The sequence below is a fragment of the Uloborus diversus genome, chromosome 4 (assembly GCF_026930045.1).
Source record: "Uloborus diversus isolate 005 chromosome 4, Udiv.v.3.1, whole genome shotgun sequence".
Classification (NCBI taxonomy): domain Eukaryota; kingdom Metazoa; phylum Arthropoda; class Arachnida; order Araneae; family Uloboridae; genus Uloborus; species Uloborus diversus.
Window position 1 is genome coordinate 10,981,237 of NC_072734.1, and position 26,634 is coordinate 11,007,870.

A 26,634-nucleotide genomic window follows, 5' to 3' on the forward strand; every position below is an offset into this window, starting at 1 on the left:
TATTTGGAATAGAAAAGGAACAAAATCGAATTTTCGAAAAATTGCTTCGAGGTGCACACCCCCATGCTACAAACTAATTTTGTGTCAAATTTCATGAAAATTGGCCGAATGGTTTAGATGCTGTGTGTGTCACAGAGATCCAGACTGAGAGACTTTGAGCTTTATTATTAGTAAAGATATGCTTTGCTCTCCTACTAATTTTTTTTTCAAATGTTAGTTTCAAAAAGAAGCAAATAGTGGGCCATTCCACAGAACATTTCTCCCACATGTGATAGCTCTATATTTTGCGTCGAAAGTAGTTTAAAATTTGTAAATTTGTAATAAACAAACTTTTTTCTCCCAAGAAATAACTCTTACACAAAATAATTACTTAGGCAAAAAACTTTTGCTTATTACATGTTTTGAAATTAAATATAGATTGGTTATGTGTGGGCCAAAATGTTTGTTTTTTTGTCGATTGACCCTATAGCTGTTGAATCATCTGTTTTCTGGTGGATATCTTATTCAAAGCTCCTTTTTTAAAATATATTTTGTGTTACTTTTTTTTGAATTAAATATTTATTTACATTTTTAAATACTTATTTTATTACCTACCTTTTTCTTCATGTAATGCAGAAGTTGCTTTTTCTTGTGGAGATGAAATTAAGGGGGTTTTTTTCCTTCAAACATCTATAATAGGTTCTACATTTTCGACAGAAGTCTGTGAACATTTTTCAACCACTGACAATATGCAGCTGTATATTTTAACCAGAGTCATAAGAGGGCATAGTTGGTTCTTTACCAAGCTTTGTGTACTCAATATTAGAGAAGTAAAGAGTTTACGTTCAGGTTGTTATTTGCTTCTTTAGCACTTCTTAAACAGAAAATCTTAAAAACGTCTTTCATGTTCAGTAAATTTGTTGAATGAAGAAAAGTTGTAGTTTTGCGGTTTCATCATAAAGGTTTTTTTCTTGACACTTTTTAGTGCCTTGAACTTTCTTTAACCAAAACCCCAGACTATATTTCTCTTTACTTTGAAACAGTGGCATTGTCAGAAAAAATTTCAGAGGTAGATATGGTTATTTTTAGTTATTTTCTATGGTCTGGAAAGGAACACTGTTGAGTTTCAGGAGGGGGAGGGGGATAGATATACCCCTGGCTACACCCCTGCTCTGAAATACTACATATACAGAATAATTTGATATGATCAAGTATTTTAACAATTCTGAAATCAGCTAATATTTCTATTCATATTAGTTAGAGAAACTTAGTGAATCCACCTGTTGCCATTATTTCATAAAGATTAGATGACTTATCTGGATGTGCATTTTTTAAAATTTTATTCGAACTCTAGTTAACATGAAAAGCCTAATGCTTTGTCTGTAATAGATTACCAATGTTAACTTTTTTTCAGATGGTTCACCAGCATGCTCTTGCAACTGCTGTAGCACAGCAGGGATATATCAATTCTGTTTCCCCAGTCGGACCTTTGCAACTTCCACCAATCAGTCCAGTATCAAATGGCATACCAAGTCCAACCATCACAGCTAATGCAGGTAGGATTTGTTTTACTTAGATGAGCAGTGCTCAACCTTTTTTTACCTGAGCAGAGCACACCACATCTCATATTGTGTTGAATCTGGCGGGCCAGAACACATATTATCAAATTTAAATATGTTTGATTTTTTCCTCTATATAATGTAGGAAAACACATGGAAAGTGAAAAGAAAATTACAAACCGAGAATTGTTGTTTCCATTACTGCATGCCTATTTTATAAATTCAAAGTTTCCAGATGTCTTTTGGAAACCAATTTCTGCTTATTTGTTTTCAAGTTTGCGACAATCAATCTTAATACCAAATGAAAATGATCAGTTTTAGAAGTTTCCAGAGCATACTTTTTTAATTCCTAACATTGAACAGAAATACAATTTTGGGCCCCATGGATTAACTTTGTGGGCCGAATGTGACCATTTAAAATTGATTATATATATATATATATATATATATATATATATATATATATATATATATATATATATATATATATATATATATATATACTAGCTGCATTACCCGGCTTCGCTCGGTCTACCTTTAAAATAAAAATTGTGTCAAGTGACTCATATTCAACAATCAGGCTTAAATGAAAGAAAAAGAAAAAAAAAATCATGCAAAATTTCCCTTCCAAACAGGATGACAAATATTAAAATACTCTAAAAGAAATCAAAATGAGAAAGAGGGAAAGAAATGATGTATTTAAAAAGCGTAATCATGGGAAAACACAAAATAAAATAAGTTTAAGAAATTAAAATGAGAAAGAAGGAAAGAAACAATGGATTCAAAAAGCGTAACCGTGAAAACGCAAAATAAAATGACAACTTTTGAATGGAGGTGAGATTTTTTGAACTTGATTTAAAACGGCTTGTAACTTTTTTTTCCTTTGGAGATATGAGCTTAGTTTTTAACCGACTTCAAAAAGGAGGCGGTTATCAATTCATACCGTATGTATGTTTTTTTTTTGTTTGTCCACTCATAGCGTCTCACCTAGTGAACCGATTTTGATGATTCTTTCGTTAATGGATAGGGGATGGCTCAACTTAGGTCCCATTACTTTGTTTGACCATATTTGTTCTTTAGAAAAAAAGTTATGAGCAAAAAACAGTAAATTTTATGCAATTTCCCTATTAAATGATTTTGTAGCGAAGTTCACACTTTTCATCCGTGGATAGCGGTGGCTCAGTGGTAGAATTCTCGCTTCCCACACGAGCGACCCCAGTTCAAATCCTGACTAGGACAAAGTGAATTTTACTAAAATTTCGTTTCTACTGTTTCCCGTATTTTCTCGAATCTTCTATTAATTTCTGTATCTTTCCAAGTCTGGAAAGTTCCAGCACTTTCTCAAGTTGTATATAAGTAGATGTAACGTTCATTCGTGGTTCTGAATAAAGATCTCGAGTTGAGACTAACGAGCATTCGCTTCATTTGGCTTTCACATTGTCTTCGCTATCTTCATCTACGCGACAATATGAAACTCATTGTTATAAAACTTTGGTGCCCTATAACAGTAACATTAATAGTAATTGTAATGATAGTTTTTAATGAAGGCTTCTCTGAAGCAAGCATCATATTTCTTCAAGGGATATTTCGATAATGGGGAATCTGGCGCTGTCGTCTCATTTTTGGCGTAAATAATTTTATTTTAGTAACCCTGCTGATTTATAGTAACCCTATGTGAATTATCAAAATCTTCCTTTCTTCAGTGCTATTGCTCCATAGTAGGGGTAAACCTAACCTGGAAGCGAGGTGATGCAGTGATTAGGATCTGCTTAGCCTCCACAATGCTACCATTAGGTTTGACTCAACTACTCTGTAGTATTTTTATCGTTATCATCTATGCGATAACAGATGATCGGGGCTAAGTAAGAAAATACAGGATTGCATCATGAGCAACTTAGATGCTGTGGAATGTAAATTAGTTAGGAAAAACGTAATACTTAAATGGTTATAATTAAATTAACTACGCATGATTTCCAGAGAGGAACAAATATAAGTTTTTAGTGCCAATCGCTTAAAATTTAACGCGTGTCAATAGTTTTTTTTTTTTAGTATTTAGCATTTTTAAGAAAAAAATGTGAAGTTTCGTGATGGTAACTTCTTATTATTTCTGAAATACTTACATTTACACTAAAAAGAATGAAATAAAAAAATTTTGAAAAAAAAATAGAACCGACTTCAAAATTGCTCTAAAAAGTGAAAAATAATTTTATTCTTTAAACACCATCGATAATGCTTTTAAACATAATTTTTGAAGTTGGCGCAAAAACGATAGATAAAATCATTCACAGTCATAACTCAAATACAACTATAAATTTAACCAGGACCAGTTTCTTCACTATCACATACATTATGCATTGATGACAGCATATTTGAATAGCGATATAAATGTTTCTTCGTAACTTAGGATGCTTTTTCTGAAAAAAAATATGAACGAAGCATGGTTACACTGGATTTTAAGTTTTGTTTTTGCGCCAACTTCAAAAATTATGTTTAAAAGCATTATCGATGGTGTTTAAAGAATAAAATTATTTTTCACTTTTTAGAGCAATTTTGAAGTCGGTTCTATTTTTTTTTCAAAATTTTTTTATTTGACCATACAGGTAGGACGATCGACCATAGGTCGAGATGAATCTGGAGTAAAAAATATTGCTTTTTCCAATGGTGTCAAAAAGAAAACTGTGGGACAATTCCTTCACTTTTTATTGATGTTTTTAATGAAAAAAGTAGTGTCTAAATTTCAGCTAAGCCTAAAACAATTCAAGGTAAAAACATAAATATCTGCCGCCGTAGTTAAGTTACAGCATTGAAACAAATTGCGTAGAATGTCGAAAATTCTACCCTTTCTAACAATATGTAATATTAAAATGTGCATACAATTTTTCATTCCCATGTTCGGAAATTTATGTGAAAATTGGGCCTAAATTGGAATAAAAAAGAACTATTGTATTTGTTTCGAACTGATCTGCAAACCCTATCGCAAAGGTAGGAGTTGTTCTAAAAATCCTAAAATTTCAAGTTTTGTCCTAAAATTCTTAAAATTTTTCGAATTTGTCCTAAAATTCATCATAAAAATGAAACCTTTCATGATGATATGCCTATAATTTAAGGTAAAATAAACTTTGTAGCTGTAGACCCTAATAAATTTTCCTTAAAAAGAAACAGAAAAACTTATGCTGCTGCTGCTTTTTGTTCTGGAGAAGGGGGTGGAGGGGGGGGGGGGAGAACAGTTAACCAAAACACATGCTCAATATAAAGGTCAAATAATAAAGAAAATAAAAACAGCTGTGCAGCAAATTTTGCAAAAGAAAATAGGGGAAAGGAATTAGATCTGATGTGTTTAATTTTTTTCCCTTTGAAGAGAAATGAAAAATATGTGAACCAGGGGGGGGGGGACAAGAAAGGTATCATAGCTAATTGAAATAAAATAAATACAATGTGTTGATGTGTTGAGTTAAAACCCAAATATATACACTTAATTCCAAAAAAATTATTTAGAGCAAAATTCAAACGCTAGTCCCCAGGTGGGAAGTAATATTTATTTTTGTGATGCTTATCTTGCTTGTGGTTTGAGCATTAGTTTGTTCTTGCAGTTCAAAGAGTCAGTTTGCTTTGTGTTTCTGTTCACTGAAGTTGGATTATTTCTTGCACATATAATTAACAAAATTCTCTTCTTTGTGGTGGGCAAAAGCAGACAAAAATGGATGCAAGATCTATTGCATCCATTTTGATGCAAGATTCATCCATGGTGCCCCGTGCAGAAAAGGATGAGATTTTGTTCTAGGTGTACATTTTCTTTTTAATATTGATAATCAAGAATTTTCACAGGTATTGCCTCATGCTGATGGGGCAAGACATAAAAAGTTGACAAGTAGCTTGAAAAATCAAGCTGTATTTTTTAATTTCTTGTTCTTCGTCTTCTACTGAAAACGAATTATGATAAAGCAATCTAAAGCGTTTGTTCCAAATTCATTCCTAGATGAAATTTCAAAAGAGGAGGTTTTCTTTGTTTTAGTTGCTGTAAGAAATTATTCATTTGCATTTTAAAATGATTTATCTGTAAATTACAGGGATGTTTTTGATGATTCTGTGATAGCAAAAAGTATCAGATTATCTGATCTCATGTACATAATAAATTTTGGACTTACACCTTACTTAAAATCATTCCTTATTGAGAATATCATTTTTAGCCTACTTTCCCCGTAAAAATCAGAGAAAGACAAAGAAAAGCATGAAAGAAGGTTTAAGGCGAGTACACCTCATTCCCATATTTCACTTTTTGATTTGAACTATTTTTTGTTCAATTTTGAACAGTTCAAAAAAAACTTAACATTAGCCCCTACGGGGATATTCAAGGCAATTCCGAACTATGTGGCGAATTTGCTTCAAACTTTGTAGGAAAAAGCTTTTGATGAAAAACTTGTATATAAAATATCTTTTTGACTTGAACAATTTTTCGTTTAATTTTGAACAGTTCAAATCCCTTAACATTAGCGCCTACGGGGAAACTGAAAGTCAGTGCAGATTCTGTACTTGGAGGTGGATTTACTTCAAACAAATTTTGTTGGAAATAGTCCTTGATGACAAACTCCAGACTCCGACTCCGAAAATTTAGGGGCACCTGACTCCGACTCCCCGATTTCGACTCTGACTCCCCGATTTCGACTCTGACTTCGTAGCTTTGGTAAAAATTTATGCATAAAGGACAAATGACTGACTCTGATTCTTGGATATTCAACTCCAACTCCTTCATCCCAAAATGAGATTGACTCCGACTCCGCAGCTATGGTTTTAACTGTGAAATAATTATTGTTAATGTGACTAGTTTTTATTTTCACGCTAAAGTTTTAATTTAGGTATTCAGATTTCGGCGGATAAACTTGAAGTCATTTATGTTTCTACATAAAGATATGGGCAGACGTTTTTTTTTTTTTTACAGTGAAAATTATTTTTTTAAGTTGACATTTTATTGTTTTTATTTATTTTGGTAAGTGCATTAATTCATTAAAAAAATTATTTTTGGCAACGGGGGAAAAGAAATGATTTTGTTTTAGATGATGTATTTATTTTGATGAGCTTATTAATTTTAATTATTATTTTTTCGTTTTGAAAGCTGTTAAAGAATTTTTTTAATGGAAAAAATTGCATTAGCTGCTTTTTTTAAAAAGTGCTGCTATTTTATTTGTTCGTTTATTTATTTATTTATTTTTTTTACGCATCTAATTTTTTAGGTGAGTAAGGAATATTTTATTCCAAGAAATAAGCTTAAAATATAAAAAAATATGTTTGAAACAATTTGCGATTTTAGCTGTTTTTGAGAATATTGATCAGGTACTAGAAAGTAGTGTGGGTATACGGGAAAGTAGGCTCATTTAGTTCTAGACGGAACTTCTTGTTTGTAATTCACTTTGATAAAACAACAACAAGGCAATAAATAAAGGAGCAATTGGACAATAGACGTACATTTATCATACTGGTATGTTGTATAAACTTCTACTTCATAATGTGTCACTATGTTGTAGAATCAAAGATTAAATGCAGTTTTTTTTAGTTTTCAACAGGGTTCGTTCATATATATCAGTCGACATATATAACGATGTATATCCGATATTTATTTTGAAAATGTCATGATATTTTGATATTTATTTTTTCAACTACAGTATTTTCAATTAAAAAAGTATATTAATCATAGTAATATTGTTCATTTATTATTAAAGATAACCGAAAGGTTATATACTGTATTTTTATGATGTATTGAGATAACAAAGTAATATAACATTCCTTTTTTACATGTATTTTATATTCCTAAAATTATTAGTAATGTAACAATTTTAATTCATATTAAAAGTGCCTACTTAAATATTAAACACTGCTCAGTAAAAAAGAAAATGTATCATGACTATGCACTGACTAATGCATATTATTTATTTCTGAATCATATAACTATAAAAGTAGCTATTGAGCAAAACAGCTAACGCTAAATTAACTCCTTTAAAATTGATAGGAATGTAAAATGAAATGTAAGATATAAATAATGAAAGAATCACTAATTTTAAGTCTACATTTTGTAATTATAATGTAAGAAAATAAAGAGAGATTTGAGGATGCATTTACTATTTTGAAGACTAGTTTATGCGTATTGAAAATATCCGATATGTATCAAAATATCCGATATACAGAGTGTCCGAAAAGCCCTTGACACATTTAAAAAATTCGCAGAAAACCAACAAATTATCGTATGAATTTGCGGTTTGCACTATAATTCTTTACAGGTTCAACTGTTTTAATGACATTGGAAAAAAAAAAAGAAAAGGGGGGAAAAAAGAAGAAAAAAGGCATTTCACAGTCAGGGTGTCAGTACATGCTATGTTTGTAATTCGTTGTTTAGTAATTTTCATTCCTTTTTGCGTTTTCCCATGTCAAAAAAAAAAAAAAAAAGTTTGTCAACAAAAACGGTTTAAAAGTAATTTTCAAATTGTTTTTGTTGACATGGGAAAATGCAAAAAGGAATGAAAATTACTAAGCGAAGAATTACAAGCATAGCATATACTGAAACCCTCTTTTTTCTTCTTTTTTCCCCTTTTCATTTTTTCCCCCGATGTCTTTAAAACTGTTGAACCTGTGAAATATTATGGTGCAAACCGCAAATTCATACGACAATTTGTTAGTTTTCTATGAATTTTTTAAATCTGTCAAGGACTTTTCGGACACCCTGTATATCAGAATATCGGATATTTACGATATTTTCGAACCCTGGTTTTCAAGATTGAATTTGAAGCGTTTTATCATCCACTGTGAAAATTAAACTTATAAATTAGCATTAAGTTAGAAAAACTTGATTTTTATTGTCCTAAAATGTTCTGAAATGTTATCAAAATTGTGTCCTAAAATTTTTGAAATCACCACTCCAACCCCTGCCTTCCGGTGCTGAAAGAAAGATACTCTGAAAATTTCCACGAAATCGACCAGATAGTTCTCATTTTTTGCACATTCACACAAACAGAAGTTTTTGGAGACTTCCTTTCAATACTATGTAGAGATTTTTTAAATGTTTCGTTTCTGTGTGGCTCTTTTAGTAAATATGACATCAAAGAATAAATGCAAATAGTTCAGGTTTACCTTGCATTGAACTCATCAGTCTGATGAGCCCAAAAAGGGTGAAATTTTAGCCCCAGGATTCTACAACTGAGATTTTGGGTGATATTTGCAATTTTGCTTTATCTCCAATTACAGTGTGGTAATTTGTAGCTTCATACCCTAACTTTTGTCTTCAACTTTTTTGAAAAGCCACATCAAGGTTGCTCACTTCTTGCTAGTGTGCTAAAATGTTTTAGCTACCAGTGTGAAGATATACTCTTCTTCTGAACAAGGTTATTTGCCTGCAGCTTGTTTATAGCCATTCCAGTACTTTAATTTTTACTCTGAAAATACATCTGCTGAAATGAATCTTTTTGAGAATTACTTTAAAAACCTATTGTTTCTAATCATCTCATGTTAACTTAACTGCAAACTGAATAATATTTTAATCACTAGCATCCACACAGAAAAATTTGTTTTTATATACATTTGTCGTTCTTGTGCAGGTGTGACTACTCATCATCCACTCACTGGAGCTTTACCAGCATGCCCTCCATCTGCAGTCCACAATTTTGCCTTGGGAGAAATACCGACTCAGCCAGATATTTATGCAAATGATGTAGCAAATTTGTCAAGTATGGGCGTTTAAATATTTTAATAATGCAGTAATCTCTCATAATACGTTTTCTATTTAAAGACTTTGGTTAATCCAGATGTACATACTGTATGCTGTATTTTCTTCAAAATTTGTGCTTTTTTTACATTGGTTTTTTCACTTTAATTCACTTTAATCGTACATATTGTAGTAGAAATAAAAGGCAAGTTGTTGCAATAAGGTATTTTTTTAGGCCCGTCATCTGATGTTTATTATCAGGGTGGCGACAGATCAGGGAAATCAGGGAGATCAGGGAAAAGTCAGGGAACTTTATTAATCAGGGAAAAGTCAGGGAAATATCAGGGAATTTTGAAAAAATAACAAAAAATCAGGGAAAATTGATTTTATGAAGAAAAAAAATTTTTTTTTTGCTTTACAAAATTAAGTACTTTAATTCCCTACGCATTTTCCGCCAATTATCTGTTCAAAAAGAAAGTAAAATTAATGAGGTGCGATTATACACTGCCGTATATTTGTGCATCTTTTTTCCTCTACGCCAAAGTATTGAATCTTGCTTATTAACAACAGGATGAACTTCCTAAGATTGCTTCTGTGTTTTTTAGGTTGTTTATTTTACGTAGCTTGAAATTTCCTTTTACGCTTTCAATGCTATGTAAAATAAACAACCCTACAGGCAAAGAGGAAGCCTTCATTAATGCCTCAGCTCCTTTGCCTTTATTTCATTGTCTCGAAGTAATTAGCGTATTGCAATCACAATTTCAAGAAATCTTCGGTTTTTGAATTAATACTATACAAGCTTAAAAGTTATTACTTCTTCGCGTTTTTAATTAAATTGCTAAAATTGAACTTTCAATAAAAAAAACTTGCCGTTATACTATTTGTTGTCACTGCAGATTATAAAGGTTTTCTTTTCTTCAGACTTAAGTGATTCTTTAATTTTATAACCAAGTTGTATTCTTCTTTCATATATTTTGAAATTAACTAATTGCTTTTTTTTTCTTCTTGCAGTTCAAAATTGTTTGTTACAAAAGCAATCTAAGATTTTTTTTTCGTTACATACTGAAATCATTTGAAATAGAGTTAACTTGTGTACTTAAGTAAATATATTTATTTTTTGTTTTTAAAATGCTGTATTCATTCGTTAAAACCTATGTTTTTGATTAGAGAAAAGCTCCCTATGAATGGATGTCAAATGGTTTCATCTGTTTTGCATAAATATGTCAATTAGTTGTGTAAGAATAACTACAGTACTTCTATTCTTTCACTATTACTTGTTATTCTTGCAACAATTATTATACTGTTTGAGAACTTAGTTCAAAATAATTTCAATTACTTTTTAGTAATATCATAAATACACATATGTTTTTAAGAGATTTCAATAGTTTCTTAAAATTCTTATGCTAAGTGTTTTCTGGAAGCAAAGTATTTTTTAAAAAAATTTTCTATAATATTTCCATTGTAGAAAAATTTAATATACTGTTTTGTAGGTTTTTTCTCCCAAAAAAATTGACTTGATATATTTTTTTAAACCATTTTATTAAAAAAGTAGCATCTTTTTAAAATATATCTTTAGTTACACAACTTAAAACGTTTAAAATAATGCATTTTATACAAACATGCAATGGATTTCAAATAGAGCAAAGAAAGAAAACCATTATCATTGGTAATGTAAATCACGGAAATTTGGTGAACTTAATCAGGGAAAAGTCTGGGAACTTTTTTTCACAGTTCCTGTCGCCACCCTGTTATTATAAGTAAAATAATGTATGTACTTGTACATACTATACTTTATTTTCTCTTATACAGTTTTACATCTTATTATCTTGAATTTGAAATACAGTAAAACTTGTGAAGTTGACCACCCTTGTAGGTTGACCACCTGTCTAAGTTGACTGCTTTTTTCAGGCACGAAATTAGCCCTCATCATACAAATCAACCTTGGTAAGTTGACCACTAAAAAGGTGCTCCGAAAGTGGTCAACTTACACAGGTTTCACTGTACTACAATTTTTATTTTATCCAGTAGTTTATGTACCTTGGCTCAATTTATAGTTTATTTTGTTTAATCCACACTTTCATTTATTCAGGCAACCCTCCCTATTAGTCTGTATTAACGAGGTTCAACTGTAGTAGTTTCAAGGGTTGCATAATTGAACATCATGAGCAGGGCTGAAATGTTGATAATTAATGCTGCTGCTTCTTTTTTTTTTTTTTTTTTTTGCATTTTCAGCTGTTTTTTCCTTTATAATGCATTTTATTCATGATCTTATAGCTCATTTTAGAATCTTTTGAACCATTTTAGATCTTTTTAGAATATTTTTCCGGAATTTTAAAGGACAATTTTATTTTTGAAAAGGTTTTCCTTGTAAGAAAAATATATTCTTTCATACCATCAAGTAAACTAATTGGAAAAAAAAAAGCGAATTTGGGAGAAGAAATTTCTGTAAGGGAAACTTGTTATTTTAATGTGCTCCAACGACCAATGTAGTTTTCGAACAGAGTAGTTCAGGGTTATCGAAATTGCTTTTGGATAACAGGTTTTCTATCAATTTTAAGAAAATGAAAAAGGTTTTTGACAATACGAAGCAACTCTGGTGTTATTGAAGATTTACACTAGAGAGTTATAAATTCTTATTTGCTTTGTCAAGTATTTATTTTATTCATAAATTACTTTATTTTAAATATAACTTTAAAAAAAAAAAAAAACTAAAGCTATAGTGCATGAGTTCATATTTTTACACTATATTTACAAATACAAGTTAAGATTTGTATTTAAAAATAGATTGCAATAAAACACTGTGTAAAACATTTCTTTGTGCAATCGTAGGGCATTACTTATTATTTCGAGGCCATTTTTGTTGATTTTAGAAGCTTTTTTGCATATTTAAAGAATTTTTAAGTCTTCAATATCCTATCCCTGGTTATGAGTATTTCACATTATGAAACCTACAACTAAGCTTTTTTATTGGTGAAACTTTATTAAAGATTTACATGTTCAAATATTTCTGATTTATTAAATAAATGTTGCAAATCTTTCAATTTGTGCTGTACAGATCTCAAAACCCTCATAGAAACTATTTGAAGCTTTATAATGATTTTTTCCTCCCTCTTTAGGAAGTTCTTTCTTTTTGCTGTACCCCACAGATTACACAGAAGCATTAGAAAAGGGTGAATAGAGTTCTTCTATTTCCATTTGTGTACTGATTGTTGTCAATCGATTTGCATGAATGTGCCCAGTTAATGTTCTTTCCCTTTCAGGTCCCGCCCTAGCAAATGCTGAACCCTTACAATCTGCCACATTTTCTAGTCTCCCTTCCTTTCCTTGCATGTGTGAGTATTATTGTGTGTTTTTGCATTGACGTGTAAATTTGTTTGAAGTGTATAAGTATTTATAAACTAGGCTACATACACAGCTTCTCAAGAAAGTATGAAGTTTGTATAGTTTCCATAAATGAAATTTTATAAGTCAGATTACCCTCAGAATGATTCTGTATATCCTGTGTTAGTTATGCATATAATTTTTGATTTTTTTTTTAAATTAACTTTTTCAATGCTCTCATGGTACTTTGATTTTTTTGAAAATGACAGTCAGCAGAAACAATCAGATTTTCACTAATATAGCATTATGAGGACATTTATTAAACCATTCCCTCCACCTCTTTTTTTTTTTGTTTTAGAAAATATTTATTTCCATATTGTTTAATTTCTTCCAGATGTTCTTGTTTGCTGTATATCAAGAAAAATATTTTTCACATAAATACATAAATAGCTAATTGCTTTACATACATACAGTGAAGCACCATTTATACGTTTGAAGTTTGAAGGGAATGGGGGAGAAAAGCATAAACAGTCAATTCTCAAATATGAAGGGACCGATGAAAAACTTGGACTTATCGGGAGTTCAACTTACCGCCATTTTCGACATTTTAATATGAAAAATCATCGAATATTTTAGTTAATATGTATGAGGGGGGACCCAAAAGAAACTGGACTAACGGTGCAATGCTAATCTTAGATGTCGTGGAGGGTTCTCCAGCTAGATGGCTCAAGCAGAGACCTTCACAAACCAGCTGTGCAAGTGGCGCCAGTTTTGTTAATAATGTCTGATCGTAGTGTTGGTTTTCTCAAGTGTTGCTGCTTTCCGCCTGCGAACTCATTATGGCAGTATTAAAAGAACAAACTGTAAGCTTTAAATTTTGCTTCCTGCTTGAAAAATTGGCAATGGAATATCTTACCAAATGCTTCATTAAGCTTTCAAGAACGATGCTATGAGCCGTACACAAGTTTTTGAGGGGCTCGGGCTCTTTAAACGTGGTAGCATGAATGTTGAAGATCATGCACACTCTGAGCACCCTTCAACATCTCGAAATGATGAAAACGTTGAAAAAATCCGCCAAAAAATCAACGAGAGTCGTCGTTTTACGATTGACGAAACTTAAGAAGAAGCAAGAGTGAGTTGGAGCTCGCGCGGGAGATCAGAAGAATGGTTCCTTCACCTTGATAACACTCTTGTACACAGAGCCTTCATTATTAACCACTACTTGGCTTCGCCAGACCTAGCCCTCTGTGATCTTTTTCAGTTCTCAAGGATGAAAACAATTCTGAAAGTAAAGCGTTTTGATGATGTAGAGGCTGTAAAAACTGCTTTGGAACAGGCACTGAACATGGTCAAGGTTAAAGAGTTCTAGGGGAGCTTCTAACAGTGGAAAAAAGGAATTAACAAGTGTATTGCATCTAAGGGTGAACACTTTGAAGGAGACTAAAGAAATTTTGTGAAAAAACTAATATATAAATATTTTAGAACAAAAATCCGGTTATTTTTGGATCCCCCCATCGTACATGTAACAGACAAAATTATAGAACATATAATTTTGTAGGCAGAATATGCACAGTTTCTCCGTGAAGAGTTCTGAAGACAGTTGTGTCTGGTCTTGAACTTCTCCAACCATCCAGCACTGGCATAGAAATTTTCTATGTTCAGTAATATAGCAAAATTCGTTGTTTTCCCAAGCAGCAAACATCTACTTATATAAATGGCATGGTCTTGAATTCGATACTGCTGGAACCACTTGAATAGAACTGATTCTTCTTCAGGAAAAGTGCACATCTTCATTTGTTTCAACTTCGGATTCATGGATTTGTACCGCTTTTGAAGTTTCTCTTTTAAAATCGTTGACAGAGTATTTGGAGCCATGTTTCAATGCATTATCTTTCTTTTTGATTTTTGGATTCCTTTCAATATTATAAATAAGATTTACTTTCTAAATCCAAGGTTTTTAGCTTTTGCTTAGACATCTGTCATGATGCGCGCGATTAATTTTGCAAAGTTATTCGAAAACCAAAAAGATAACGATTTTAGGCCGTGGAAGTGGAAGCATCGCAGCCGCGCATAACCTCAGATCAACGACTGCCTTGAATGCCAAAGAACAAAATTTAAAAGACTTACCCAGGGGTTGTGTGTTTGTAGACGATAGTAAGAACAAAATTCATTGCCGTACATTCTTTATTCTATGTTAACTTCAGAGCAGACACGAAGACAGGAATTTGGCATGGTGATCACCAGAACATTTCCCACTTGGTAAAAAAAACACAAATCCGAGGAATACAGACTTAAGAGTTCAAAAAAAAAAGGAGCTGGCGTATGCTAAGTTCGTTAAAGATCAAAAACGGAGAGTTCACTCAGAGGGTGGTGAAATATTCAAATTGTAATGGACGGAGGACGGCCAGTTCATTATGAAGATGGTGGGGTGTAATTCAGGAATGGATCAAGAACAAAGATGTCCGTTGCAGGCCAATGTACGTTGAGACAAAAAATGGCGCTGGCTGTAATCTCCATGGTGACAATGTTGAGATCGTCACACGATTAAAAATGAATCAGGGTAATTTCGGGGGCAATTGCGGATCCATGTCGTCACCTCATGCAATGTTGATCATCAAAAGGGTAGTTACTTAAGGGCACGATTCAGGTGCACTCTGCGTGCCGCCATCGGACGCCATCATTCACGCAGGTGATGGATCTCCTATGCTCTCATCTTCGGCTGCGACGAAGTATAACACGCTTGATTATTATATTTTCAAACACATTTAAAAATAAGAAAAATTTTCACCTCATTTTGAGGTCTTAACCATATCGCGGAGAGCAACGGCCGTCCCCTGACGCCGTGCACACTTCCATCTCTTTCGCCATCATCGGAGAGAAAACAGAGCAACGAGATGCACGTCCGGTTGCACTGGAAGCAGCAAGCAGAGTGAAGTGGGGTGGAAAAATGAATCGGCAAATGAGCGATCAGATCCGGGTACGCGGGAACCAATGAGTGCGTTTGGCGCCCAAACAACGAAGGGAAGGGGACGCTACGCCATTTTAATGGCCGACAAGAAGATGCAAAAAATCGGATCGACGCTTGAAAAATTGACAAAAAGCTAAACGATGGGAAAAGTGAATAAGTCACACATTTGATATCATAAAGTGCGCGAAATTTAACGGGGAACGCGGGAAAAACGTGGAATGCACAGGAAAATAAAAAAACAACAAAATGGGGGAAGAAAACGATTAAAATGACCGAAAACATGGGAAAAATGTAAATGGGTAAAAAATGTGATATGCATTATCACAAAATCTAAAGAAAACTCTCTCTCTCTCTCTCGGGAACTTATTAGCAAATGATTGAACTAAAGAATGAAGTGGATCTTAACTTAGGCCATCCTTTGAATAAAGGTACAATAACTTGACTTAGCAACGTGATAGCTTAAAAGCAGATTCGTAGTCCAGCAAAATAATGTCTAAGTGTAAGCACTTCAGTACAACAAAAGAAAACAAGTTATACTCATTTCCACACATGTAACTCCTTTATCACACATTGACTCAACATGTGTTCTCCTTGCTTTAGAGGTCTAAAGTAAAGGTAAATGAATTTTTCTCTCATAGTCACTTGAATTATATTTCTTCTTCTTTTTTTTCGTTCTTCCAAAATAAATTTCACAGGTTTCGTACGCTCCTTCAAAACTCCTCCAATACTCCTTCATTTAGAAATTTTTTTTGAAGGGCCCTTCAAACTCCTTCATTTGAGTTTGAACTCCTTCAAAACTCCTTCTTTCTTGGTTTAAGACTACATAGTCTTCCTCTATTGTCAGTAGCTTAAATATTTCGATTGACAACTTAACTTTGTCACAAGAGCGAAAAGGGCGATTTTAATGTAGTAATTTCGTTTTTTTTTTTTTTTTTTTTTTTTTTCATAAAAATGTGATTTACAAATTGATCATAGTTAAGTCATAAATGTTGAAGGTGAAAGTTTTATTAGAAGACTAAGTGAATTAAAACATGCTTAAATTGTGCTTGGCTATTTTTTCAAGTTTTATGATTATTGCTTTTCCCTCCACCCCACTCTCAGCTGCAAAAGTCATTTTGTCTAATTATTATTAAAATACTCAAAAATACATAAGCAGATGTACTATGTTAAGTGATTGTGTTAAAAAAACAATTGTTTAGCAAAGTACAGTTATGACATTGTAAAATGAATCATCCACAAGTGATGTCATGCCTTGAGGGGGAGACGGGTTCATGAAAATGTGACAAGGGGAAGAGAGAGAGGGTGACAAAAAGTAACATCACGCTGTTGTTATAACAATGTGTTTTTAAAAAATATAGTATGTGACAAGAGTAGGAGTAAGATAAAGTGTTACACTTTGTGACAAAGGAGAAGGGGGTCAAACATGTTGAAAAAAAAAGTGCGACATCATTTAAGGACAGCCCATTAGTACTCCTTCAAAATCTCATTTTACTCCTTCAAAACTCCTCTAAAACTCCTTCATTTTATTTCTGAAACTGAGTATGAACCCTCAAGTCATTTAAAAAAGAACTTCGAGTTAAAGGAAGTTAACTTCGAGGTATGGAGCATAATTAGCATGGAATTAAAGACAAAGGGATTGGGCTTGATAAAAACTGTGAGTTATAGTAATATTTGAGTTATTGCACTTGGAGTTATCGTGAATTGACTGTAATTGAAAAACGTATAATAGGTATACATTAATATGTATTGGACTCTGAATTGACCAATTTTAAAAGACATATAAATGGCGAAAACATATAAAAGAGAAAGGCATAAACGGTGCATCACTGTATGTTATACAAATTCAGTGCTCATAATATGATTAAATACAACCTTTACTAATACAATGCATTTATTTTATTTACCATCACGTAGAGATTGAGTTTATTGCATGTGCTGAGCATTTTGTTTGCAAGAAAAGTTAGTTGGAACATTAGTTAGTTTTAAAGTGATCATGTTTGTACCTGCTGAATATGTTGATGAATTCCAATATTCAGCACAAATTTTTAATGAAAATTGTTCACTATTTCTGTAACTCAAAAGGATTACAAGTTCTCTTTTGCAGTTTCAAATGACAGTATGTGAGGGAAATGGCATAACTTATTTTGATAGGAACTCACATTATCATTTAAAGAGTTTAAAACGTATAAATTTTATTAACGTAGTATTCTTGTTATTTTGCATCGCAATTGCAATTGTGTGCAATATAAAAATTGTTTATTTATTGAATTTGAATGATTTGTAAACATGTTGATGATATTTATAAATACAACTAATCAATGAATTATTTGATAAATTAATAAACTCTTACTGAGTAGAAATGCTATATTGTGCAATTTGTTACTTAAAATTTCTTTTAAAAGATTCTGTTTATTGTTGGTTATTCTTTTCTATGTTGTATTATATTAATTAATAATAATTCAAAAAATAAATTGTTAATGAACATTTTGATTCAGCTGCATATCCTGCAACATATGGACAGTATACTCCCACATTGTGTCAACCACCCCCTGTTACATCACCTGTTCAAAGAGAGGGTAAAAAAGATTTTTTTGCTTGCTTTTCAGCTTTGGTTTGTGTTGTTAAAAATATTTGTATGTATTTAGTTTTAGTAGCTATTGCATGGGAAAATATTTGGCTCCTCTTTGAAATTTTTAAGTGAATATAGGTCTTAGTAATACTCCCTCTTATTCAAGGTAAAAATAGAACGTTTTAAAGAGAAAGAATGGCTAAATCTGTTAAATTGATTCAGACAAAGTTTGTTAGAAAGAGCTTTGCAATATATGTTTACGCTTGTCATTTGAAAAATTTACAGCACTTGCAGTGTATATATTCAATACACATTATGCAAAAATGAAAGGGCACTTAAATGACCTTAAATGAGGAATTCATTCAGTTATTTTTGTGATCTTTTAGTTGGTCGACACTTACCACAGCATCATAGCATCATGATTTGGTGGCTGGTACATAAGTTATAACGCACTGAAGTCAATGACGCTTAAATTTAACGATACAAATGTTGTAAAAAACAAGTTTAAATTCTTATATGAGGCAGTGAGAAGCAAAAGGATGTAAGTGGACTCTCTAAAGTTTTGAGTAAATCACGTTTAAAGTTCAGACCCCCAGGTAGGTTTTCATTTTTTCTCCCAAATTTTTCCGAAATCATGCTGTACAGCAGCACCTACTTGGGATAATAGTATTATCTCTTACCCCAAGACAGAGGAGAGGTCCACCTACCATTTGCACTGATTATCTCCAAATTTTTAATTTTGTCACTTACATCCCTTTGCTTCTCACTGCCTCATAATATGTGAATCCATTTTATTTTGGAACCATATTTGGAATTTATTATTACGTGCTATAGTAATAACTAGCTGCGTTGCCCGGCTTTGCCCAGTCCACCTTGAAAATAAAAATTGTATGAAGTGACATATATTCAACGATCAGGCTTAAATAAATAAATTTTTAAGAAAGGCAAAATTTCCCTCCCAAACAATGACGACAGCTATTAAAATACTTTTGAGATATTAAATCGAAAAAGATAGATTTAAAAAGCGTAACCATGAAAGTACAAAATAAAATAAGTTTAAGAAATTAAAATGCAAAAGAAAATAGTTAACAATTTGAATGGAAATGAGATTTTTTGAACTTGATTTAAAAAGGCTTGTATCTTTTTTTCCTTTTGAATTAAAAGCTTAGTTTTTTGACCATAGATCGAGATGAAATCGAGTAAAAAATATCACTTTTTCCAATGGTGTCAAAAAGAAAACTGTGGGGCACTTCCTTCACTTTTTATTGATAGATTTAATGAAGAAAGTACTGCCTAAATTTCAGCTAAGCCTATAAAAATTCGAGCTAAAAACGCAAATAACTCCCACCGTAATTAAGTTAGAGCATTGGAACAAATTGTGTAGAACACGGAAAATTCTACCCTTTCCAACGATATGTAATATTAATATTTGTGAATCATTTTTCACCCCGATATTCAGGGTGAAAATTGGGTCTAAATAGGAATTTAAAAAAAACTACTCGTCGAATTTTTTTTGAACCGGTCTGCAAACCTTTCTGGGGCTAAAAGAAAGGTGTGAAAATTTCAGCGAAATCAGCCGGGGGGTAGTTGTCTAGTTTTGCGCGTTGGAACAAACAGACGCTTTTTGGAGACTTCATTTTATACTATATGTAGAGATGATAGATCATGTAACATTTCAAATATTGATGGGAATGGTTATCATACTCATTCTCCCAGTATGTATTATTTATTGTCATCTATGCTGATTGTTCAGATTTTCCTTTTATCTTGAGAATTAAGCTGGTAGAGTGATATAGTGGTTAGTTGTTGGCTTCTTATGCTCAAAGGTGCAATTATAACTTGACTTCAGTCAGTGGATTTTTAAGATGGAGAATGTTGCGTGTCCATTTCAAATGATAATGCAGCATGTAAAAGATGCCTTGAGTATTTGTTTGGCCTCAACTAGTATTGGCAAAATTAAATTCTTGGTGCAGAGTCTAAGAGCTTCCAGCTGGTGGGGAAACTGGGTGTCAAAATTCTCATGGTTATGGTTATCCGCTGATAGAGATGTCACATGAAAGATTAGATAACAGCTCTTGGGGAATGCTCTAGGTCTGCAAAAAGGTGAGAAAGCAATATGCAGCTGCATCACAAATAAACTTGAAGGATTAAGCCTGGAACATTTTCCTGGGACATGAATGGATAAAAGAAAAAAAATATCCTACCTGTCTTTACTGTGGACATTATGACAATAAAAGCATACTATGTCGTGAGAACTATTTGTTGATGGCTGTGCTGCTCAATTTTTTTTTTTTTTTTAAATACAACAAGGATGCAGTGATGAACTAGTGCTTGTTCTTCAGTCACTGGTATTTATTTGTTGTTGACTGTCAAGTAAACAGTGACGCTGCATGAACTTCATATTTTACCCTTAAAATCAAAATGTATAAAAACAAAAAGAAAGAAAAGAAAACTTTATAAAAGATGAAATGTCAATTATTCATGCCAGAGAACAGAATGGCCTAATAACTTTTTTTTAGAACCATATGTGCTGAAACACTAGTTCAGTCAAAGTTTTCTATTGAGAGGGAGTGTTTGTTCATAACAGACAGTCCATCCATACTACAATTCTAGGATTGGTAATATGGCTAAAAGCCTAGAGTTCTGGAATTGGCACCTCCCCCCCTCCACCATCCTGTCTACCTGGACTGTAGTATAACTGTCTTTTCTTGCAAAAATGGGAACCCCTTATTAATTAAAATTCAATGTAGTGGACAAGTGATCTATTTCCCTTGTATTATCCAGTAGATCAAGGGTTGCTCAGCTCCTGGTCTGTATCAAAAAACAAAACTATCTGCAAGAGGAAACAAAACACTTAAACAATGTGTAGGTACGGGGGACCCTCAAGTGTAGTATAATACAGTAGAAGACCGTTATAACGCACACCTTGGGACCACAGCTTTTGCGTTATACAGGTTTTTGCGTTATATAGATCATTTCACAAATTTTGAAACTAACATTCAGAATACATCTATATATTAGCACTTTATATTGAGTTTTATCTGCAATGAGTATTAAAGCACCAGTATTACAATTAGTTATTCACAAATAAATATGTTTCACAATCAAAAGAAAGTGCATTATCCGGCACTTTTGCTAACTTCATGGCTTGCATAACAGCTGCATTTTCAACAGCCATCTGGTATTTTCTGTTTACTATGAGTACAAATTTTAAATTTAAAAGCTTTGAATTAAGGTGGAAAGATGAAAAACTTGCAAAATTTAATTTACCTAACCATTTTTTATGTTTGCAAAGCAAAACAAAGGGATTTTTTAAGCTTCCAAAACCTACTGTTTACTTCTGAAAAGTTGTGCGTTTTATAGAGAATTGCATTATATAGGTCGGCGTTATAATGGTCTTCTACTGTATAGTGAATTGTCAAGTAAAAGTTCCACAGGTTCCACTGTGCATTTACAAGTAAAATCAAGTTGTACAGGACAGTCTGGATTATAGTATAGAATAGTGAATTGTCAAGTCGAAGTCAACCAGGTTCTAATGTGTGTTTACAATTTCCCAAGGGACTCTCATCTGGTTAATCACTGAAGAATCGAAACAGGGAGCCTCCGGGGGTTATGTGTATTTATAAGTAAAATCAAACTGTTTCTAAAAATTCAATAAAATTAAAAATGATTTTTGTACCAAAATTTTAATAATTCATGTCAAATAATATTTTTTTCTTTTAATTAAATAATAAGAAAAAAAGTAAAATGATTTTTTTTCAGTCTTGCTTGACCATTATAGGCAAATTTTGAGATAAGACAGCATTTTTTGATGAATTACAATTACCATACGTTTTCAATTGTTCAAACAATTTCTTTCAGCAAAACTGCTACCATTTTCAACTACCTTCTATAATTGTAAGGTAGCATGTTATGTTCTACTGTTGACTGCAGGGTGCTTTGAGAAAAGCTATGAACGTGTCATGAAATGAAAGATGTTATTAGGTTAAGTTTTTGCACGGGAAGCAGGACTAAGGGTCAATGTTTTTTGCTGTTCAAATCTCAGGCTAATCCGTCACTGGTGGTGGCTGATGACATATGGTTTGGTGGTGTGGTTTTTGATGGATGTCTTTATTTGGAGGCTAATGTGTAGAGTAGTTTCATCTGGTGAAGGTGATGAAAAGAATGGCGAAACATAAATAATGAACCAGTAGTAAAGTACATAATTCATTAAAAATTGCTGTCTTGTGGAAAATTTTTGAAGTATTTTTATTCGCTCTAACAATTTTTCCACATAAACTTTTGTTCATTTCTCAGCAAAATTTTGCCGCTACAACTTTAAAGACTGGTTGTTTAATTACAGCCCGCCCCATGGTTTGCTTTTTGAAAGATATTTTTTTAAAAACAGCTAAGTTTCTTCAAACAATGATTTTATCAATTATTGTTTAATTTTTCTCATCATTCATCATTGAAATTTGGTTTAATTTAAAATTTCCCCTCCATAATTTGCTACCTTTCACTGTATATCTATGCGGTACAAACTTCATTAAAGCTTACAAAAAAAAAAAAACAAGGGGGCGGGGGGAATATGTGTTATGTACACATAACTACACAAGTTTTAGTTTATAATTTCTTCAATACCCATATGAGGTAGTAAAAGCAAAGGGATGTTAGTGACAAAATTAAAAAGTTGGAGATAACTAGTACAAATGAAAGGAGAACCTTTCTTCTGTAATAGGACAAGAGTACTAGTAGCTTTTTTGGGTGCTGCTACACATCATGATTAAAAAGAAATCTATGAAAACCTACTTAGGATCTGAATTTCAAATGTGTTACTAAAAATTTTAAAACGTCCACTTATATCTCTTTGCTTCTCATTTCCTCATATAGTTTTGAAAATAAGTTGATATTCTAAATATTATGGTTTCAGGGGAATTAAGATTTTAGTTTAGAAAGAAAAAATTTCTTTCAAAAAAATAAAATATTTTAAATGTTTTTATTCTTTTGCTCTTTTGTAATGCATGTACTTGTTTTTGTTATTAAGTAATATTTTATGTTAAAGTATGCAGTGCACACCAAAATTCCCATCCCTACATATAGGTGTTCAATAGGTACATTTCGTTAATTGCTTTTAACTTAAATTTCTACCTCTTTATCATTTTTTTTGTTAATAATTGGTGTATCCATTAATGACAATTAAATCAAGAATAAATAGATGTGCTTTTGTTGTTGATGCATGCATTGGTGTAATGTAGTAAATGTTTTTAATAAAGTTTGATGAATGTGGCTACAGCCTATGAATTGTGAGTTCGAAAATCGAACACCTTGTTTTAGGATTGACGTGGAAGTTTTCGATGCGTTTAGGTCCTGAGGGCTGCAATCTCTTCATCTACCATTTGCCGCAGGAATTTGGAGACATGGAACTGATGCAGATCTTTGTGCCATTTGGCAATATCGTCAGTGCTAAAGTATTCATCGATCGAGTCACCAATCAAAGCAAATGTTTTGGTTTGTTGTTTTATGTTTCTAATCAATAATTTTTTGTACAGTAACCATTTACCCAATATCTTATATATTAGAAAGTTTTAATTGTAGTTGATTCTGTGAGTTGTGGATATTTAAGGTTGGTGTGTGATATTTGAAATGAAAATGCCGGGGGATATTTGAGTGTATTCTATGCTGCATGCCATGTATCTGTACCTCAGAGCCAGAACAACGTGAGTCACATAATCGCCATTTTACGGAGAGAGGGAAAAAGCAAAGGATGGGACACACACTCTTTTAACACTGGTGAATAATTACGAAGTTTTTTTTTTTTTTTTTTGGAATTACGTTCACATGGTTCGATGCAAAACAGGATTTTACATACAATGCACTTATAAACAGAAAGCCGCAATTTTTGGACTTGCTCTAGTCTGACTCAGAGGTACAGATATTATACCTTAAGGCTTAATATGTATATCCTGGAGCAAAGGAGAGTCAGAAGGGACGTGATTCAGTTGTTTAAATTTATTAAAATGAAAGATGTTAATGGGTTAAATTTTTGCACGGAAAGCAGGACGAGGGTTCATTGTTGCAAGCTGTTAAAATCTCAGGCTAACCTGAAAATTAGGAAAAATTACTACTTTAGTAGGGTTGTGTGGGCACTTGGAACCCGGGCCTCGAAGAAAATTTTACACAAAATGTGGTGGGATACAGCTTTATACGAATATCTTTGAAATTATACTTATATTTCTTCTTCTCTCAATTTTGAACTAAATTTTATTGGCTGCTCTAAAATTAACCTTAATGTAAAGATTTTAAGATTAACTTCTATTGAGCATTGTTATCAAGAAATAGTATAGTCATTTTATTTCATGCGTTTTAATGAAAACCAAGTTTATAGAATAGTCTTTAGAATTAAAAAAAAAATGTGTTAAGTTTTATTTTATTGGACCTTTTGGATCAACACTTTTGCGCCAAAACTTATTTGAGTTTACCGCCCCCTCAGAAGTTTCCAGTCAGGCTATGATCCCCGACTTGCCCCAGGGATACATCTTTTACTATTTCATAACTGAGATCAAAGTAAAAAATATATTATTATTATTATTTGAAAGTAATTAATTTTTATTCAAAAACTGCTTCTACTTGTAAAATATTAGGGAACAAAACCTTTACTGATAGTTGAAATTAGTTAAAGAACATTATTAAAACAGGCAAAATAGCGGGTCGACGAAGATAGCTGTTACGGAAAGTGAAAGTTCGATAAGTAAAGAAGCCACCTAGTTGCCAGAGATAGTTATTTTCTTATTAGTAAGTCTTTTTACATAAATCAAACCAATTTGTAGTCCGTTTTTTAAAAAAAATGTAAGGACAGTCAGTGGAAATTAGAGAAAAAAAGATGCCCAGAGTCGGAGTTGGCATGTTTTCTAACAACTCTGACGCCGACTCCTTTACCTTGTAGAAACTGCTGCTTTCATAAACGGAGTCAATGATATAACCATGGGAATGTGGGATAAAGTGAAATAGTGGAGCTAAGTGGAATGGTAAAATATTTTCTGTTTGCAGCACTACCTATCTATCAATATTCGAACTATGTTCTGAAACATATAATGAATTTCAGTCTAAAAAGAAAGCTCTAAAGATCAATGGAAATAGTAATACAAATCATTTTTAAAATTTGATACATACATTGTAATATTTTTTGCTTATTTATCAAAAATAGTTTTTGATATTACAGGGTGCGGCAAAAAAACCCAGACAAGCAATTTTCCATGTAACTTTATTAAAAATTAAGAAATTAACAAAACACAGATAGTAAAAATTCGAGTAAACCTTTAGCAATCAATAAATTCAATTGGTTTCAAAATGGCCGACGTTTGCTACGATACAGAGGTGCAACTACTTACTGAACTTTTCAGTCAAAGGCCGCAAGTCTTTTACCTCTGATCAATCCTTTTCCCTCTAAAACAATTGGTTTAGAGAGTCCAAACTTTTGTGTAGTTTAGGGTAGACCTTTGACTTTAAAATAGGCCATACAGTTAATAAATGGTATTGAGGTCTATTGATAGAGCGCCCATTCTACAGATAACATGTCAAAAACAATGCGTCTTACGCCAGTGGCGTACCTAGCATGGGTGGCACCCGAGGCGGTAATGTGTGGTGTCACCCCCCCCCCCCACTCTACAGACAAAAAAGAAAAACAAATTTTTATGTAAACATGAAATTCATGCAATTTTCAGAACCAATCCTTTTTGTGTCATAATGAAATTTCAAGTGGGCTAAAGTACAGAAAAGAAATAAAAATGGAGGGTCTGGGGGTTTACTCTCGGAAAATTTTCAAATTTGTAGTCTTAAAGCTGCATTTTAGCTTCATCTTTTTCAAAAACTTGCAAGTTCATTTAGGGTGTCACCTCCCAGATGGTTGACACCCATGGCTGATGCCCCCCCACCCCTGTAGTGATACCACTGCTTACACCACTCTTGTGTTTTTGGCCATATGAACAGGTGTGGAGTTTGATTAAAATATCCAGTCTACATTGCTGAAGTGCTCTTAGGCCCACAGAAGTACAACAGCTTCTAACATGTCCTTTCGGTACACTTTTTGATTCATTTTAAGGCCCTCATCTCCAAAAAACCAGATTTTTTCTCGCTTGTGCTGATTTATTCTCAACCAAGATTGACTTCAAATTTTGGCGGTTTACATTTTCTAAGGTGCTTGGAGTGTTTACAGACCAAATCCTATCGTTCCGGGGGCTATGAGTTCCTTGAATGGTAAATCAGTGAAAAGTATCATTTCCAGCATGGACTTTTGGCCCTTTCAAATAATTCTGGCATCTTTGGAGTCATAGGAATTTGTTTTCTTCAGCAAAAGGCTGAACCTTTTGGAAGTCGTCATGCTTTTGTCCAAGCTCAGTTTTTGCCTTTAGTCGCACTTATCGGTCAAAAATTCCTGTCTCACAAACGACTTCTCTCGTGGAAATCGAAAAATTTCATTGAACTCATTTTTGGATGGCCTGACGATTAACGGAAATGTTCACTGTTCATTTTTGCACACTTTCTGGACGTCGACTATAATTTCCACTTGAAACGG

The 26,634-nt window shown here is 32.7% G+C and overlaps 1 protein-coding gene across 1 annotated transcript in view; it reads left to right on the top strand.

Annotated features, from left to right (window-relative positions):
• The window catches only part of LOC129219819 (CUGBP Elav-like family member 3), a 75,279-nt gene that overhangs the window by 38,929 nt on the left and 9,716 nt on the right, over positions 1 to 26,634 (top strand). Inside the window, exons 7-12 of the mRNA XM_054854124.1 lie at positions 1,394 to 1,535; positions 9,119 to 9,247; positions 12,342 to 12,395; positions 12,486 to 12,557; positions 18,010 to 18,090; positions 23,427 to 23,570. Of these exons, the coding sequence (XP_054710099.1) occupies positions 1,394 to 1,535; positions 9,119 to 9,247; positions 12,342 to 12,395; positions 12,486 to 12,557; positions 18,010 to 18,090; positions 23,427 to 23,570 (622 nt within the window). The remainder of the gene's footprint in view (positions 1 to 1,393; positions 1,536 to 9,118; positions 9,248 to 12,341; positions 12,396 to 12,485; positions 12,558 to 18,009; positions 18,091 to 23,426; positions 23,571 to 26,634) is intronic.